Source organism: Podarcis muralis, chromosome 3 (assembly GCF_964188315.1).
Source record: "Podarcis muralis chromosome 3, rPodMur119.hap1.1, whole genome shotgun sequence".
Taxonomy (NCBI): domain Eukaryota; kingdom Metazoa; phylum Chordata; class Lepidosauria; order Squamata; family Lacertidae; genus Podarcis; species Podarcis muralis.
Genome location: NC_135657.1, coordinates 3,238,590 through 3,255,536, shown reverse-complemented (window position 1 = coordinate 3,255,536; position 16,947 = coordinate 3,238,590). Strand labels below are relative to the sequence as shown.

The following is a 16,947-nucleotide window of genomic DNA, read 5'->3' as shown; positions in this document are numbered from 1 at the left end:
ACCTTTAATAAATATCATTTTTAAAAAAGAGAACTAAACAATAAATCCTCTCCTACTGTCTAAATCTATTCCTACACAAATGAGAGCCACAGTTACTCCTGCCTCATCCCCTCCCTGCCACTCACCTAAATCCAGATTTTTGAAACTGTTGGAGATAGTACTGCAGTACAGGCTCTGGCAGGAGAGAACTTGAGGGTGCGTCTTCGGAAAGTCCTTTCAGCAGTCCTCCTGCGGTGCAAATGAAGGAAGATTGAAATGAAAGTCATGCTTTCGTGGCCATAATTAATTGCAAATGGCGGGGCCTGAGCAAAAAATGGCATTTCCAGACAGTCGCTATTTTGTGGGTGGGATTTATAAGAGCGGAAGAGGTGTTGGTTTCTGTGTGTTGCCACTGTGCAGTGCTCTTGGAGTCACAAGACTCTGTTTACATTCCAGGGATTCCAGACTATTGGAAGTCTCATGGAAGACAGGAGACGGATGTGATGTTACTGGTTTCCTGTTCCTTTGTTCTTCAGTTGCTCTCTGCTTTCACAGAGAGCACGCGTTTATTTCTTTTCTGTCTGCATAGCGAGAAATAAAAGTCTCGACCTCAGACTGGACTTGGACCTCGCCTCACGGTTAACCCTCGGGACCAGCACATGATGAGGGAGGGAGCAAAAGGTTTCCCTTCTCCCCTTTTCCACACCACGCCCAAATACATGCACCCCATATCACGTGGGAACTGCCGGAGCGCCTGCCCGGCTGCTGTGTTCTCTCACCTCGCTCCCGGCATTTCCTGACATCAAGCGAAGGGCCGTTTATCTTGTCCTGCAAGGAAAGCGTTTTGAATGAATGATCAGAAGTCAGGCCAGTAGGCTGGTGGTGCTGGGGAGGCAAAGAGGTGAGGTGGAGAGGAGCTGGGAGAGGGAAAGGGATCTGCTAGAACAGGGGTCAGCAACCTTTTTCAGCTGTGGGCTGGTCCACTGTCCCCCAGACCTTGGGGAGCGGACGGCGGACTTTATTTTGGAAAAAAATTTGAACGAATTCCTATGCTCCACAAATTACCTAGAGATGCATTTTTAATAAAAGGACACATTCTACTCATGTAAAAACACGCTGATTCCCGGACTGTCCGCGGGTCGGATTTAGAAGGCGATTGGGCCGCATCCGGCCCCCGGGCTTTAGGTTGCCTGCCCCTGTGCTAGAGTCAGAACTGATGGGCCACTTAGCTCCGCATTCTCAAGAGAGTGTCAAAAAATAAATGAATCTGAGCAAACGTAACCCAGCTTTTAAGCCACAGAAGGCTGGATATTTCAGCCCAAATAAAAATGATACAATGATATGTTTAGATTAAAGGAGTAAAGCAGAAAGCACAACATTATCCAGGAATGTTATAAAGAGATAAAAATTCAAAATCTAAAGAGTGCAAGGATCATACAGAACTAAAAAATAAGGAAGTTGCGGAGTGGTGGAGGGAAGCCAAGGGGTGTGGTGGTGGGAGGGAAATGGGGGTCAAAGAATTTATGTTTGTGTAAATAATAGTGTATTTTTGTGTGGTTTTGTTATGGTAGAACGTACTTTTCTTTTTCTCTTTTTGTATTAATAAAATTTAATGATTTTTTAAAAAGAAAATGGAGGTGGGGAAATGATTCAGGTTTGGCCAAATCTGCACGATGCAATTCAGCTTCTGCAGTCATGTGGAGGGGCAAAGTCTAACTGAGCCCCCTCCATTCTGTATCACCTCTGGAGGTCTTACGGCACTGCCCACCATTCAACTAAACTCGCCCATTAAACTGGAGATGCAAGGAGGTCGAGGGAATGTTTTTTCATATGCGGTGGATTTGTAAAAGGGCAAAAGAGTATTGGGAAATGATTCATAATGAATTGAAAAAAATGTTTTAAAGTACTTTTCCAAAAACCCCCAACAACAACCCCAGAGTCCTTTCTGTTGGGGATAATTCACACAGAAATTCCCAGGTGTCAAAAAAGGTTATTTATGTATGCCACTACTGTGGCCTGTGTTTTGTTGGCCCAAAAATGGAAAACGAGCGAGGTCCAAACTAAAGAAGAATGGCAACTTAAGCTGATGGAATATGCGCAGCTTGCAGACTTAACATATAGAATAAGAGAACAAGAAGAACATACATTTAAAGAAGATTAGAAAATGTTTGCTGAATATATTGGAAATAATTGCATACAGCTGAAAACACTGCCGGCATTAAGATAAATTCAACAGTGTAAACAAGTTTTGATGGATGTAATAATGGGATACTGAATGGTTTCGTTTATGTTAAATATGCAGGGATTTATGGCATGGAAAATGAACCACGGAAAGAGAAGGGAAGTCACTGATATTGCAAGGATGTTTAAATGAGTATTTAAAATTGTAAAACAGAAAATCTAATGAAAATTATAAAAATAAACTAAACCCTCCATGCCCACAAGGGCTTCTGCAACACATTTGGCCTCTCTTGCTCTCCTGTGCGCACACAAAGTACAAACAGCATCAATTTCAACAGGAGGGCAACCTGAACCCAGGCGTGAATAGCAGGGCCTCCGACATCCCAGGACACCCTCTCCTGCCCCAACACCCCACACGCAGGAGACACCAACCTCCTTCCGGATCGACCGGATCATGAACTTCAGAGTCCTGCTGATGTCCTTCTCCAGTTCAGCCTCTGCAACTCCCTGCAAAGGAAAAAGGCGAAACATTGAAGTGTGGATGCAAGACATGCCAGGAGGAGGAGGAAGAATATCTCTCTTGGCTACAACCAAGCACTGGATTTTCAAGATCTTATTTATTAGAGTATTGTCACATGCCACTCCCATCTCGGGGAGAGTTCAGGGGTTCTGGGAGTTTAGCCAGGTCCGGTTTGCTTGAAGTCAGCGGAGACTGCGGTGTCTTTAGGATATGTGGTTTTACGATACGATACAATACAATAATCTTTATTGTCACTGTCCCATAAAGGACAACGAAATTGAAAAAAATCTACATCAGACCTTCAAAAACCAACAAGCCTGCTATCCCAGCCTGGTTAGCCCCCTAAAAACTCTGATACCCCATAATTAAATACAATATACTCCCATAGAAACTACCTTAAAGGTAAAGGGACCCCTGACCGTTAGTTGCAGTCGTGGCCGACTCTGGGGTTGCGGCGCTCATCTTGCTTTATTGGCCGAGGGAGCCGGTGTACAGCTTGACTAAGCCACTTCTGGCAAACCAGAGCAGTGCAGGGAAATGCCGTTTACCTTCCCGCCGGAGCGGTACCTATTTATCTACTTGCACTTCATGTTTTTGAACTGCTAGGTTGGCAGGAGCAGGGACCAAGCAACGGGAACTCACCCCGTTGTGGGGATTCAAACCGCCGACCTTCTGATCGGCAGGTCCTAGGCTCTGTGGTTTAACCCACGGCGCCACCCACGTCCCTAGAAGCTACCTTACACTGCGTTTAAAACCCAAATCACATTTGAATAGAAACTGTTTCTCAGGCTGCTAGTCCTAGTCTTTATAACCCTGTACCTTCTTCCAGAAGGCAGAAGATGAAAGAGATCATTTCCGGTGTGCGCACTATCCTGCGCTATCTCTGCAGCTTTCTTATGGCACCTGGAAGCATAGATTTGATCCATTTGCACAAATAAGACAACTCTGGGCTAAGACGGAGGGGCTCCCAGAATTATCACTCCAATAGATCTTCATTAGTCCCAGAGCAAGCAGGTCTCTGTGTCTCCAGCTTCCAGCTCAGCTCACACCCCAAAACTCTGGCTCACGGTCTCCTACCTAGCAGCTAGGGGTGGGGGTGGAAGAAAGCCACCCCCCCCCGTTAGCTAAGAGGGCCCCGTCACTTAGTTGAAGCTCTCGCAACCTGGCTCATTCTTTTGGGATGCTGCTGAGGTCACTCCAGTGGCCAGAGAAGGCCATCATTTTGCAAAGAAACTTGTCTGACTACTGCAGCAACCTCTTCCTCTCTTATGTTCTAACCCTCAGTGGGCACAGGCCTCCTAGAAGGGACTCATGGATTCAGCCCCCCCCCCAAACCCACAACAATATTTACCGTATTTTTCCGTGTATAAGGCACCCCCCATGTATAAGAATCATAGAATTATAGAGTTGGAATAGACCACAAGGGCCATCGAGTCCAACCCCCTGCCAAGCAGGAAACTAAGACGACCCCTGGTTTTTTTGTTTTTTTTTATAATAAATTTTTATTAGTTTTCCATAAATAAAGAAAAGACAAAACAAAAACATAAACATAAACAAACAAAAACACGACTTCCCCATACCACCCCTTTTCTGCATTCTTGTTTCAAGATTTTTCAGCAACCCTCTGAACATAACTTAAATATGTTTCATGTATTTAACTTCAGTTAGTTATTAATACAACTGTAGTTCTTTATCTCTTATAACTCTGAGCCCCTAATTTTCCAAATTACAACAGTTTTTAAGATAAACTTTAAATTTGTTCCAATCTTCATCCACCGCCTCTTTCCCCCGGTCTCGAATTCTGCCAGTCATCTCTGCCAGTCCCATATAGTCGATCACCTTCGTCTGCCATTCTTCCAACGTGGGTAAATCTTGCGTCTTCCAATACTTTGCTAGAAGAATTCTTGCTGCTGTAGTGGCATACATAAAAAATGTCCTATCCTTCTTTGGCACCATTTGGCCCACCATACCCAAGAGAAAGGCCTCTGGTTTTTTAACAAACGTTCTCTTCAGAACTTTTTTTATTTCATTATAGATCATTTCCCAGAAAGCCTTAATCTTCGGGCAGGTCCACCAAAGGTGATAGAAGGTTCCCTCCGTTTCACTACACTTCCAACACTTGTTGTTGGGCAAATGATAGATCTTTGCTAACTTAGCAGGAGTCATGTACCACCTGTAGATCATTTTCATAATGTTTTCTTTTAAGGCATTGCATGCCGTAAATTTAACACCAGTGGTCCATAACTGCTCCCAGTCAGCAAGTTCAATGTCATGCCCAATATCCTGTGCCCATTTAATCATATTAGATTTCACCATTTCATCTTGAGTATTCCATTTCAACAGCAAGTTGTACATTCTTGACAAATTTTTAGTATTGGGTTCTAACAGTTCTGTTTCTAATTTTGACTTCTCCACTTGGAAGCCTTTCTTTCTGTCCTGTTTAAATACTTCATTTATCTGTCGATAATGCAACCAATCTCTCACCTTAAACTTCAGTTTCTCAAAACTCTGCAATTTTACATTTTCACCATCTTGTTCTATAATTTCACAATATTTAGGCCAATTAGAACCCATATTCAATTTTTTCACCTCTTTTGCTTCCATTGGTGACAACCACCTGGGGGTTCTACTTTCAAACAGGTCTTTATATTTAATCCAAACATTATACAGAGCTTTCCTCACCATATGGTTCTTAAAACCTTTATGCAATTTTACCTTGTCATACCATATATATGCATGCCAACCGAATCTGTTGTCAAATCCTTCAAGATCCAAAATGTCTGTATTCTCGAGGAGCAGCCAATCTTTCAACCAGCAAAACGCTGCTGATTCATAGTAAAGTCTTAAGTCCGGCAGGGCAAAACCCCCTCTATCTTTCACATCTGTTAATGTCTTAAATTTTATTCTTGGCTTTTTGCCCTGCCAGACAAATTTCGATATGTCTTTCTGCCACCTCTTGAAACAGTCCATCTTGTCTATTATTTGTAATGTCTGAAACAGAAATAACATTCTAGGCAATACATTCATTTTAATAACAGCAATTCTGCCTAACAAGGAAAGTTTCAGCCTTGACCATATGTCTAAATCTTTCTTAACTTCTGTCCAACATTTAACATAATTGTCTTTAAAAAGATTCACATTTTTCGATGTCAAATTCACCCCCAGGTACTTCACTTTTTTTGCTATCTCCAAACCTGTTTCATTCTGGAATGTCTCTTTTTCTTCATTTGTTAGGTTTTTTTTCCAAGACTTTAGTTTTTTGTTTGTTCAGCTTAAATCCTGCAACTTGACCAAATATCTCAATCAGTTCTAAAACTCTTTTTGTACTAGTGATTGGCTGTTGCAAAGTCAAAACTAGGTCATCTGCAAATGCCCTTAATTTATACTCTCTCACTCCGACCTGAATTCCTTTAACCAACTGGTCCTTTCTAATCATATTTAACAAAACCTCCAGAACCAGTATAAAAAGTAGGGGGGAAATAGGGCATCCCTGTCGTGTTCCTTTCTCTATAGCTATCTCTTCCGTTATCACATTATTCACAATTAGCTTTGCCTTCTGCTCAGAATAAATTGCACCTATACCATTTTCAAAACCTTGGCCTACCCCCATCCCTTGGAGATTCTTTTTCATAAAACTCCAACAAATATTGTCAAAGGCTTTCTCCGCGTCCACAAAAATCAAAGCCGCTTTTCTGTTAATGTTCATTTCCAACAGTTCCACAATGTCTATTATGTTCCTCACATTGTCAGACATGTGTCTTCCCGGGAGAAAGCCAGATTGATCCTTATGAATCTCACCTGTCAATACTTTCTTCAGTCTTTTTGCTAAAATGTCTGCAAAAATTTTGTAATCCACATTTAATAATGATATCGGGCGGTAGTTCTTAACCTGGTTCTTTTCAGTCTCAGTCTTTGGTATAAGTGAGATAAAGGCCTCTTTCCACGTTTCAGGTGCCTTTTTCCCCTCCAATATTTCATTGCAAACTTCTTTCAATGGTTGCACTAAACCTTCTCTCAAAGCTTTATAATATCTAGCCGTCAGTCCATCTGGTCCTGGAGACTTTCCCAGTTGTGCCTTTTGAATGGCCTCCTCTATTTCCTGTTCTGTTATTTTCTCATTCAAAATCAACTTGCCTTGTTCTGGAATTTTCGGTAGTCCATAATTTTTAAGAAATTCTTCTATTTCTTGTTCGTTTACTGGCCCTTGTGTGTATAATTTCCTAAAAAAACTTTGAAAACAGTTACTTATCTCATTTGGCTTATGAACATTCTTTCCCTCTATCTCCAAACAAGTAACTGTATTCAATTTTTGCCTCTTTTTCAATTGCCATGCAAGGAGCTTCCCACACTTGTCTGCAGACTCAAAAGTCCTTTGTCTCATTTGTTTAATTTTCCATTCTATCTCTTGATTTGTCAGTTCCATATATTGCGTCTGATAATATTTTATCTCTCTCAAAATTTCTTGAGACTTTGGTTTTGACCTCAGTTTCTTTTCTCCTTCCTTCATTTTTTCTAAAATTCTTTCTTTCCTTTCATTTTGCTTTTTCCTCTTGATTGAATTCTGTTGTATCAGGAAGCCTCTCATCACGGCTTTACTCGCGTCCCAAATTGTTCTTTTTTCCACATTTGTTCTCAAATTTATCTCAAAGTAATCTTTCAATGTCTTTAGGGCCTTTATACAGAATTGTTCCTCTCTAAATAGGGAGTCATTCATTCTCCATCTAAAGGATCCAGTTGTTGTCATTTTCATTTCCATCTTTACGGCGTTATGGTCGGAGCAGGTTTTTTGGGCAGATTTCTACTTTTTTAATCTTTGTAGCCATCACACTAGATACCCAGATTTGGTCGATTCTCGTCCATGTCATTTTAGATTCCGAGAAAAAAGTTCCCTCTCTCTCGAGAGGATTCTTTGTTCTCCAGATGTCAATCAAGTCCATATTTTCCGTCATCTCGAAGAAAGTCTTTGGTAATCTTCCTTCTTTAGATATTGTCTGTCTTTGTGCCTTGTCCATATTTGTAGAAACCACTCCATTCATGTCCCCCATCATTATTATTTTGCAGTCGAGATAATCTAGTAGGGTCTCATGCAACTTCTTGAAAAATTCTGCCTTCCCATCATTTGGACCCCTGGTTTTTTTGAGCCCAAAATTAAGAAATAAATATTTTAAACATCAAGCAGAACAACTTTACCGATATGTTTAGTATCATAATTACGGTAGGTAATTTCTTTTATTTTTTGGTCTGGTCAGCATTATTATAATATGCAGTATAAGAACTGGAGCGGTGCTGGCACAGAGCCGGTCAGCTGAGCTGGAACGAAAGCATGTCCTCGACAACCGGGAACTGTTTGGCGCTGCAGTGCAAGAATCATTGTTGTTGTTGTTTAGTCGTTTAGTCGTGTCCGACTCTTTGTGACCCCCTGGACCACAGCACGCCAGGCACTCCTGTCTTCCACTGCCTCCCGCAGTTTGGTCAAACTCATGCTGGTAGCTTCCAGAACACTGTCCCACCATCTCGTCCTCTGTCGTCCCCTTCTCCTTGTGCCCTCCATCTTTCCCAACATCAGGGTCTTTTCCAGGGAGTCTTCTCTTCTCATGAGGTGGCCAAAGTCTTGGAGCCTCAGCTTCACGATCTGTCCTTCCAGTGAGCACTCAGGGCTGATTTCCTTCAGAATGGATCGGTTTGATCTTCTTGCAGTCCATGGGACTCTCAAGAGTCTCCTCCAGCACCAGAATTCAAAAGCATCCATTCTTCGGCGATCAGCCTTCTTGATGGTCCAGCTCTCACTTCCCAACATCACCACTGGGAAAACCGTATAGCTTTATAATCATAAAGAACCATTTAAGAGGGAATTTGTATGCTGCAGAAGTCAAATTGTGTTTTTTTCTGCTCCACTCTCAAACGTCCAGGGGAGCGAACTGCACTCTGCCCCTTGGGCCCAAAAATTGGGAAAAAAATATCGTCTTATACACGGGAAAATGTGGCATATATCAATTTCTGGCTTTTGGCAGTTAATCATGCCTATTCAGATGGTAGCTGCTTCCACTGCTCTACCTCAGAAGGTAGCAGAGGTATCTCCTTCATTGGAGGTTCTCAAGCAGAGGTTGGGTGGCCATCTGCCACGGATACTTTAGCTGTGATCCCTGCATTGCAGGGGGCTGGACTGGATGACCTCTGGGGTTCCCCTTCCAACTCTACAATCCTATGATTCTCTGAAAGTCCAACTAAGTGCCTGCGTTAAGGACCTGTGTTTCCTATCAGCACCATCCACTCTCTTTGCCTCCTTGCCTCTTGCCCGTAGGAAGGGCTGGCAGGCCCCCTGTTTGAACAGCAACAGGCTCGCTTGAGCTTTGTACAGCTGCCGCCTGAGAAAAAGCGGACAGTTTGCCTTCCTGTAATTTAAAGTGCTCTGTTGATTCCATTTTGTTTAAGCGACCATGGAGCAAAGGAAACAAAAGAGGGGAAGCGTGCATTTGCAGAGAAGCAAATGTCTCCACAAGGCAGCCCAGAAGTCAACAGAGCTCCACTTTTCAGTCTGTCTCTCACACGGGAGATACTTCTGTTTTCAAGGCAAGAGAGCGCCACAAGTCTGGCCTCATTTGGCATGTCAGTTTGGGAAAATGCAAGATTTCCGTGGGGTGTGGGGAGGTTTGTGAACAGGTGCCTTCTCTCTCCCCCCACCCCTCCACAAAAGGGCCTTCAAAAACTTTTTTTTTGAGCTATGCAGTTCTGAAAATTTGCAAGTGTTTGGTAACATGAAAAAGCGGAACAAGGACTTGGGGGCCATACGAAGGAGCCCTTTTGGAAGGTTCAGAACAGATGAAAGATAAAAGAAAGTCTTGTTTCACACAGCACACAGTTCAACTATGGAACTTGCTGACCCAGGAGCGCCAAGCTTAGATGGGCGTTGGAAACCGCCCTGTGGTCTCTTGGTTATGTGAATATACCATATTTTTTGCTCCATAAGATGCACTTAAAAAGTAAGGGGAAATGTCTGTGCGTCTTATGGAGTGAATGCCTGGTCCCTGCAGCCAAATTGCCCAGGGGCAAAAAGCAGATCATGCTTTTTTTTTTTAAAAGAAGAAGAAGATGGAAGTGGGTGTTGAAACAATGCCACTGAGGAGCTGATCGGCAAGCGATCGGAAGGAGATAAGGGACTCTAGCGATAAAGGAGGCTGCCTGGGAGGGGAGAGGTAAAGACAGCGAACTTGCAAGGAGAGGAGACAGGAAGTGCTATTTTTCTATAAAAAGAGGTGCTGGAACGCACCATGAACCTTTGTTCTCTTAAAATGGCAATGGCGCCCGCCTGAAAGGTGCCAGAACTGAATTCTGCCTGGGGGAAAAGCCCAGCTCCTGGCCAGGATGGCTCTGCTCTGCTTCAACTGCCCGAGGAGAGATGGCTCTGAATCCCAGTTGCTAGAAACCGCCGGAGGGGAGAAGGTTCTCGTGCTCAAATCCTGCTTGCTAGTTTCCCATGGAGTCATCTGGGTGGAGACTGTGAGAACAGGATGCAGGAATAGATGGACCACTGGCATGATGCAGCAGGCTCTTCTTACAGTCTTAGGCTCAGTTGCCACCCCTGGGCTCTCAGACCCCTAGTCTCCAGAGATCCGGCAGCCCTGCAAAGGTCTGCAAATTCTGCCCCTGTGCTTCTTTGAGTGTGCTGTTCGAAACAAGACTGCGCTCCTGGCCCAGAGACCTCAGACTGAACCAACAGCGGCAATGTGTGCAAGACAGCTTGCTGCAGATCCAGGTATTTTACATTCAGAGTGTTCCCTTTATCTACCGAACATGTTAAAGAAAGGATTAAAGTTGGTTTAATGCACTTTGCTTTTAAAGAACTGGTTAATGACAACACTGGAAGGAAAAAAAAAAGGGGGGGGACACACACAAAGCACCCTCCTGACATTTGAGATAACCAGGAAATCAATAAAAGTCAGATGGTGCCAGGAGCAGATTTTATAGCCCCTCATCACTCTGGGTTGACAGCGCCAGTCGGCTCCAATTTCCAATTGCCTGACTGCGGCTGGATTGTCATCCACTCTCTGTTCTCGGTGAATGATGGGTTCTTTCCTTGCAAAGCTAAATTGGATTACTGCTGTAGACTAGCCCAGCTGTGATTCAGAGCCCAGCCTCAGCACTAATTCTTCCCAACCCCACAAGCCAAACTGCTGATGAGGTGGGATTGCTGGCCATACAGAGCTTGGATGGGCACCGGGGAGCAGGAAAGAATTCTTCAAGGCCGTGGGCAGATCTACCAGCTCTGCTTCTTGAGACGCACACTTGCCAGCCCAGGAGATTTTTCTCCCCTCAATGCTGGCCAGATGAGTCAAGATTACTTGCCCCACTGCAGGCATGCTGGGGAGCAAAACTGTGGAAAAGGAGCCCTGCTTTTATTACGGCGAAGGGGGTCCATCCAGTCCTTTCCTGCGTTATATTTATTGTTTATGATTAATTTTGCTAGCTTTAACTATATGGACCTTACTTTTTCTGTTAGGAGGTAGCAAAGTGGGTGAAAGGAGAAACAAACCAGTAGTGGAAGTTGGGGGAAGCCTAGGAGGGGAGGGAGGAAGGAATACATAGTAAATATTAAGAATTTGAGATGTATGTAATGAATGAAAAAGAAAAATGATTATCATCTCTCTCTCTCTCTCTCTCTCTATATATATATAAATAAAAGAAACACCTGCTTCCCACGGATGCAAACTTTCCTAAGGGTGCGAAACTGAGCGCGCATGCGTGAACACACACACACACAAAATCAGTGCAAAGAGTTAGGGAAGAGGACAATTTGGGGGAGAAGAAGAGCATTTGCATAATAAACGCCAGCTAAAACAACCCTGGAAAGCAATAACCTTGAGCGGCAATTGGGCGATTTCAATAATTCATCCCTTTAATCAAAACTGCGAGCGAAGCAGGGCGACGACAAGGAAATGCACTTCGGGCGCCCAGAAATCACTTCCAGCCGGGTTGCCTCCCTCACCCTGCCTCCAAACACACAGAGGAGAGGAGAGGAGAGGAGAGGAGGCAGAGGCTGCACTCAGTCCAATGTGAAAAAAAGCTTAGGACCTCTTCTTCCCACGCAGTGAAGCTTTTCCCCAGAAGCTGCCAAGACGGGCTCAGCCCTTCCAACCAGAATCAGGGCCGGCTGCTTCATGCTGGCGAAGGCAAAACTGCAGCTCGCCACAGATGTGAGAAATAGATCTTTTCTGGCAAGGGAATAGTTTATCGTGGCCAAAACAAATCTCTCGCTCCAGAACCAACACAAAACCAAAACCTCACGTAAAGAAGAAAAGCCGAAGGTTGCAAAACAGGATGCCTAGTGGTCAGAAGGCCGATAGAGGGTGGGAGGGAAGCAGTTCAGTAGGGAGAGCAACATGCTGGCAGGGGCTGATGGGAACTGTAGTCCAAATCATTGGGGGGGGGGCACCAGCTTTGCAAAGGCTGCTCTACAGAGCGTCTTCTCTCTCTCAAATTCGCTTCCAGCCTTGCTAATACAAGGACTACAAATTTTTCCTTTATTCTTCTTCTCAGCCTTAAAAATGGATTTGGAGTTCTGGTTAGTGTTGGTTTCCGAGAGATCATCTCACCCCCTTGGATACCCAGTGGGGGGTCTGCTGCAGAAACCATCCTATCAGGAGGTCCATTCCACACAATGCAGGATTTGGGCGTTTAGTGTTAGTGGCATTAAAACTTTGGAACTCCCTCCCCTTGAATATTAGACAGGAGCTGCAACTGAGGTCCCTCCCTTTGCTTCTGTGTCCTAGCATGCCTCTGGGGATGCAACATCACATCACGCGGAAAAGACTGAACGGAGGGCATTCAGCAGAGGTTATATTTTCTGAGAATCCTCCGGAAAAACAATCTCTCAAAGGACCTGTTGATGGCATTTTACCATTGTACCGTTGAGAGTGTGTCAACTTATGGTCTCTGTGTGTGGTTTGGGAGCTGCACGGTCAGGGGGAAAACAATGCTGTCCAGGGTTGTAAAGACTGCAGAGAGAATAATTGGGTGCACTCTTCCCACCTTAGATCAAATCTACGCTTCCAGGTGCCATAAGAAAGCTACAGAGATAGCGCAGGATAGTGCGCACCCCGGAAATGATCTCTTTCAGCTTCTGCCTTCTGGAAGAAGGTCCAGGGTTATAAATGTTGGCTATTTGCAGTATGGTAGCGCTGCAGATAGCTTGCTGGGGAGATCATGCATTAAAAATGAAAAGGACTCAAAAATAACTTAAACAAGGTTTTAATAAGAAAAACAAAAACTCCATTTACACTAAATACATTAACAACCAAACCAGACCCAACCACCAACCCAACCCCCAGGGTAATGGGAGAGCTAGGTGCTGCTCCTTATATACTAAACCCAAATGCTGACACACCTTAATCAAATACAACTCAGCAGCACCTGCTATGTTTCACAGCTTTAAAGTTGGGTCTCGTTATCTTGCTCTGGCCCTTGCTCTGGCCCCTTTAAGATATACACATCGAGTGGAACAATGATGAACCTTTACATGTAAAGAAACCATTCAACATTTCCCCTGCGGTTCATCATTGTGGAACAAAAACAGAAAGCATACTTTGTACATGTTTTTCATGTGTAACCTTTGGAAGTGCTTTTGTAAAAATGTCCGCAATTTGACTGTCACCAGGAACATATTCAAATACAACCATTTCATCAGCAATTAGTTGCTTTACAAATTCTAAACGTAACCTTAAGACTCTAGTGCGCTGCGTACTGGTCTCTGAGCACAGGATAGCAAGTCCACTCTGGGAATCAAGGTAAACTTTTACTGGTAGTGTTACTTGCATCTGTAGGTCTGCAAACACTTGCAGATACCATTCTACATCACGAGTGGCCTGAACGCATGCACACAATTCACTTTCTGTTGTGGAGAGACAAATAATGGTTTGTGTTTGGGACTTCCATTCAAATGGACAACCGTTATAACAAAACACCATACCAGACACACCCCTGCAATTATTTTGTTCCATTGCATGAGATGCATCGCAGAAAATTTCAAAACCTTTGTCAATACATGTTGTAAACTGCAACCTATAATGTTTGGTATGTTTAAGGTACATTACCACTCTCTTAAGAGCAGAGAAACATTGTGTAGTAGGCTTTTCCACAAATTTTGCCAGAAAGTGAAAAGCATAAGTTATATCTGGTCTTGAGATTCTTTGAATGAAATTTAGCTTGCCTATAGCAGAACGATACAAAGTTTTGTTAGGAAATGGCTTGTCTTCACCTGTAAAGGTGAAACCACACACCATAGGTGTTTCCTTCCCATTTGCATTTTCTAAACATAGCATTTCAACAAGATCATCAATTTTTGCAGTTTGATGAACCAGAAAAGATCCATTTTTGCCTTTCTCAATTTGCATGGATAAGTAATTTTTAGCTATGCCTAATTCCACTACATCAAATTTCTTCTGTAACTGTGATACCACCTGTTCATATTCCTGTTTAGTTTTTGTAGAAATTAATACGTCATCTACATACACACATATTTTTGTTACAGTTTGCCCTTTCCTTTATGAACACACAATTGTCTGCCTTTCCTTGTGAAAAACCAATATCCAGCAATTCTTTTGCTAAAGTTTGGTGCCAATTCCTTCCACTTTGGTGCAGACCATAAAGGGATTTGTTTAATTTGCATACCAAACCTTCAGCGGCGTCTATGCCTTCAGGAACACGCATAAAAATTTGTTCTTTTAAATCTGCAAACAAATATGCAGTTTTTATATCTAGGTGATAAACGGAATGTCCACGCTGTGATGCATCTTTTAACAAAAGCTTAACTGTTTCATATTTTACGCTTGGTGAATAACACAAATCATAATCTTCGCCTGGAATTTGTTGAAAACCCCTAGCAACTAATCTTGCTTTGTACCTTACAACTTCATTTTTGTCATTCGTTTTAACTCTATAAACCCATTTCGAATCAATAAGTCTCATATCTGGGGTTTGTGGTACAAGAGACCAAGTGTTATGCTCTTTTAAAGAAGCTATCTCGGAGTTCATAGCTTTATACCAATTTGCAGCTTGTTGCTTAGGTAATTTCTGAACATCACTGTAGCTTTTTGGCTCAAAAACTACCTTATTGGCATACACAGTATTAAAATGTTCATCTGCAAATCGTTGTGGCTTCTGTCTCTTTCTATCTGAACGTCTCAGTCCAGAAGGAGAGTCAGACTCCTCAGACTTAATGGGACTAAGTAAACCACTAGTTTCAGGTTGTAAATCATTGTCAGATTGAAGAGGTGCCTGTAGGCTAAGCTCTCGGTCAGAAAAATCAAGAGAATCTAACCTCCCCTCGGGTGCCTGTGACTTTAAATCATCAAACAAATTATCAGACTCAACAGGCTTTTTGTCTTTTCCCATTAATTCAGAAGCACTATTTCCTGCTGCTTCTTCTGCTGTTTCTTCCTCTTCTTCCTCAGTATTATCTATACCATCAGTATCTTGGAAGACAGCAACTCCATTCCAATTTACAGTTTGTATCATGCTTCTGGTAATATGAAATTTGCCAGTTGCTGGTATGTAAATTCTGTACGCCCCCTGCTGGTAGCCCATTAATTTTCCCTGGACACTACGTTCACCCAATTTTTGCTTAGCAGGATAATGCATAATTACATCTGAACCCCAAATGCGGAGGTATTTCAGATTAGGGCGTTTTTTAAACAGTTTCTCATAGGGGGTGACATCTAAACCAGTATGATAACTGCGATTTCTAACGTAACAAAATGCATTAAGTGCTTCAGCCCAAAAGACTTTGGGCAGATTAGCATCATGCAGATACGTTTTAACCCCTGCCTGTAGGTCACGCTGCACAACTTCAACAAGCCCATTTTGCCAGGGACTTCGGGGGCAAGATAACTCATGAGTAGTCCCCTGCGCTTCCAGGAATTTCTCAAAATCCTCAGAAACAAATTCCCCGCCCCGGTCAGAGAACAGGTTCTTAATTGGTTTGTTAAAGTGCGTTTTTACCCAGTTGCAAAAAACTTTATACTTTTCAAATGCTTGGGACTTCTCAGCTATTGCATAAGTCCAACAGTATCTACTATACTGGTCTATCAGAGTAAACCAGTACTTAGAACCTCCTAATGATGGTGGGAGTGGCCCAACTAAATCACAATGTACACGCTCAAATGGTTCAGTTACTTTCCTATCTGAGCACCTACCCTTGCGTGCAACCTTAATCTTATTCTTGCAACAGGATAGACATTGCATAAAGAATTTACATGGTTTTAAGTTGAGGCCATTAACAATATTCTTTGTCTTAATTACATCAGCAAAATTCAGGTGTCCCAGAATTCTGTGCGCCTCATGGACACACCCGGAATGAGGCCTTACATTCCTCAACCCCTGGCTTGACTGTGCTGCTCTGCAATTTATAGGCGATTGGGAGTAGGTGCGAAAATAGAGTCTATATAAACCATCAGAGTCCCGGGCATACAATAAACGTTTGTTCCCATCAAAAAACTCACACATTGATTTTAAGAAACGCACAGTTATGCCTTGACGAGCAAAGCACCTTACTGACAATAAATTGTCCACTGACGGGCAGTAAATGCAGTTTGCTATTGTAATGTTTAAAGAGTCAAGTTTAACAGTACCTCTGCCAAGCGACTGCAAGACTTGTGAATTGGCTAAATGTACATTACCAATTTCCTCTTCGAAAGAAATAAACAAGCTTCGATCATTGCAGATGTGCTGAGATGCTCCAGAGTCTATAATAAAAGACTTCCACTTGGCATCTTTAATTCTTTTACGATTTGTAGTCCAAGCATGAAAAGCTCGCGGCTCGTTTCTGTCTTTACTATACGATGTCTGCTGTTGGGCTGACAACCGTGACTGACGAACAGAAACAGACTTGGGAGTACTTTGCTTTCTTTTGACTCTGCAGTCCTTTGCAAAATGTCCTTGCTTATTGCAGAACCAACAACACTTTGCAGCTTTAAATGCAGTTGTATCACCACAGGTTTGCATATGGCATTCCTCATTCTTTCTGGAAATAGGAGTGCTTATGGCACAAGCCTCCCTTCTATCCAACTCGCCCATTAATCTTGCCGTTACCCCTTCCACAGTTAATTGTGCTGGTGGAACAGCAGATATCTGGCTAGCTATACCATCAAAGTCCTCATTAAGGGAACAAAGGATGATAAAAACATACTGAATATCAGGTATCACCATGTCCCTTCGAATTAATTCGCCGCGTATTGCCTCCAGACGTCTCAAGTGTGCTGCCAAATCACCACCAG

General features: G+C 43.0%; 1 protein-coding gene across 1 annotated transcript in view; it reads right to left on the bottom strand.

Annotated features, from left to right (window-relative positions):
• EPHX2 (epoxide hydrolase 2) overlaps positions 1 to 16,947 on the bottom strand; it is a 98,262-nt gene that overhangs the window by 13,406 nt on the left and 67,909 nt on the right. Inside the window, exons 13-15 of the mRNA XM_028725251.2 lie at positions 2,593 to 2,667; positions 759 to 807; positions 126 to 228 (exon numbers count right to left, since the gene is read on the bottom strand). Coding sequence (XP_028581084.2) covers positions 126 to 228; positions 759 to 807; positions 2,593 to 2,667 — 227 coding nt within the window. The remainder of the gene's footprint in view (positions 1 to 125; positions 229 to 758; positions 808 to 2,592; positions 2,668 to 16,947) is intronic.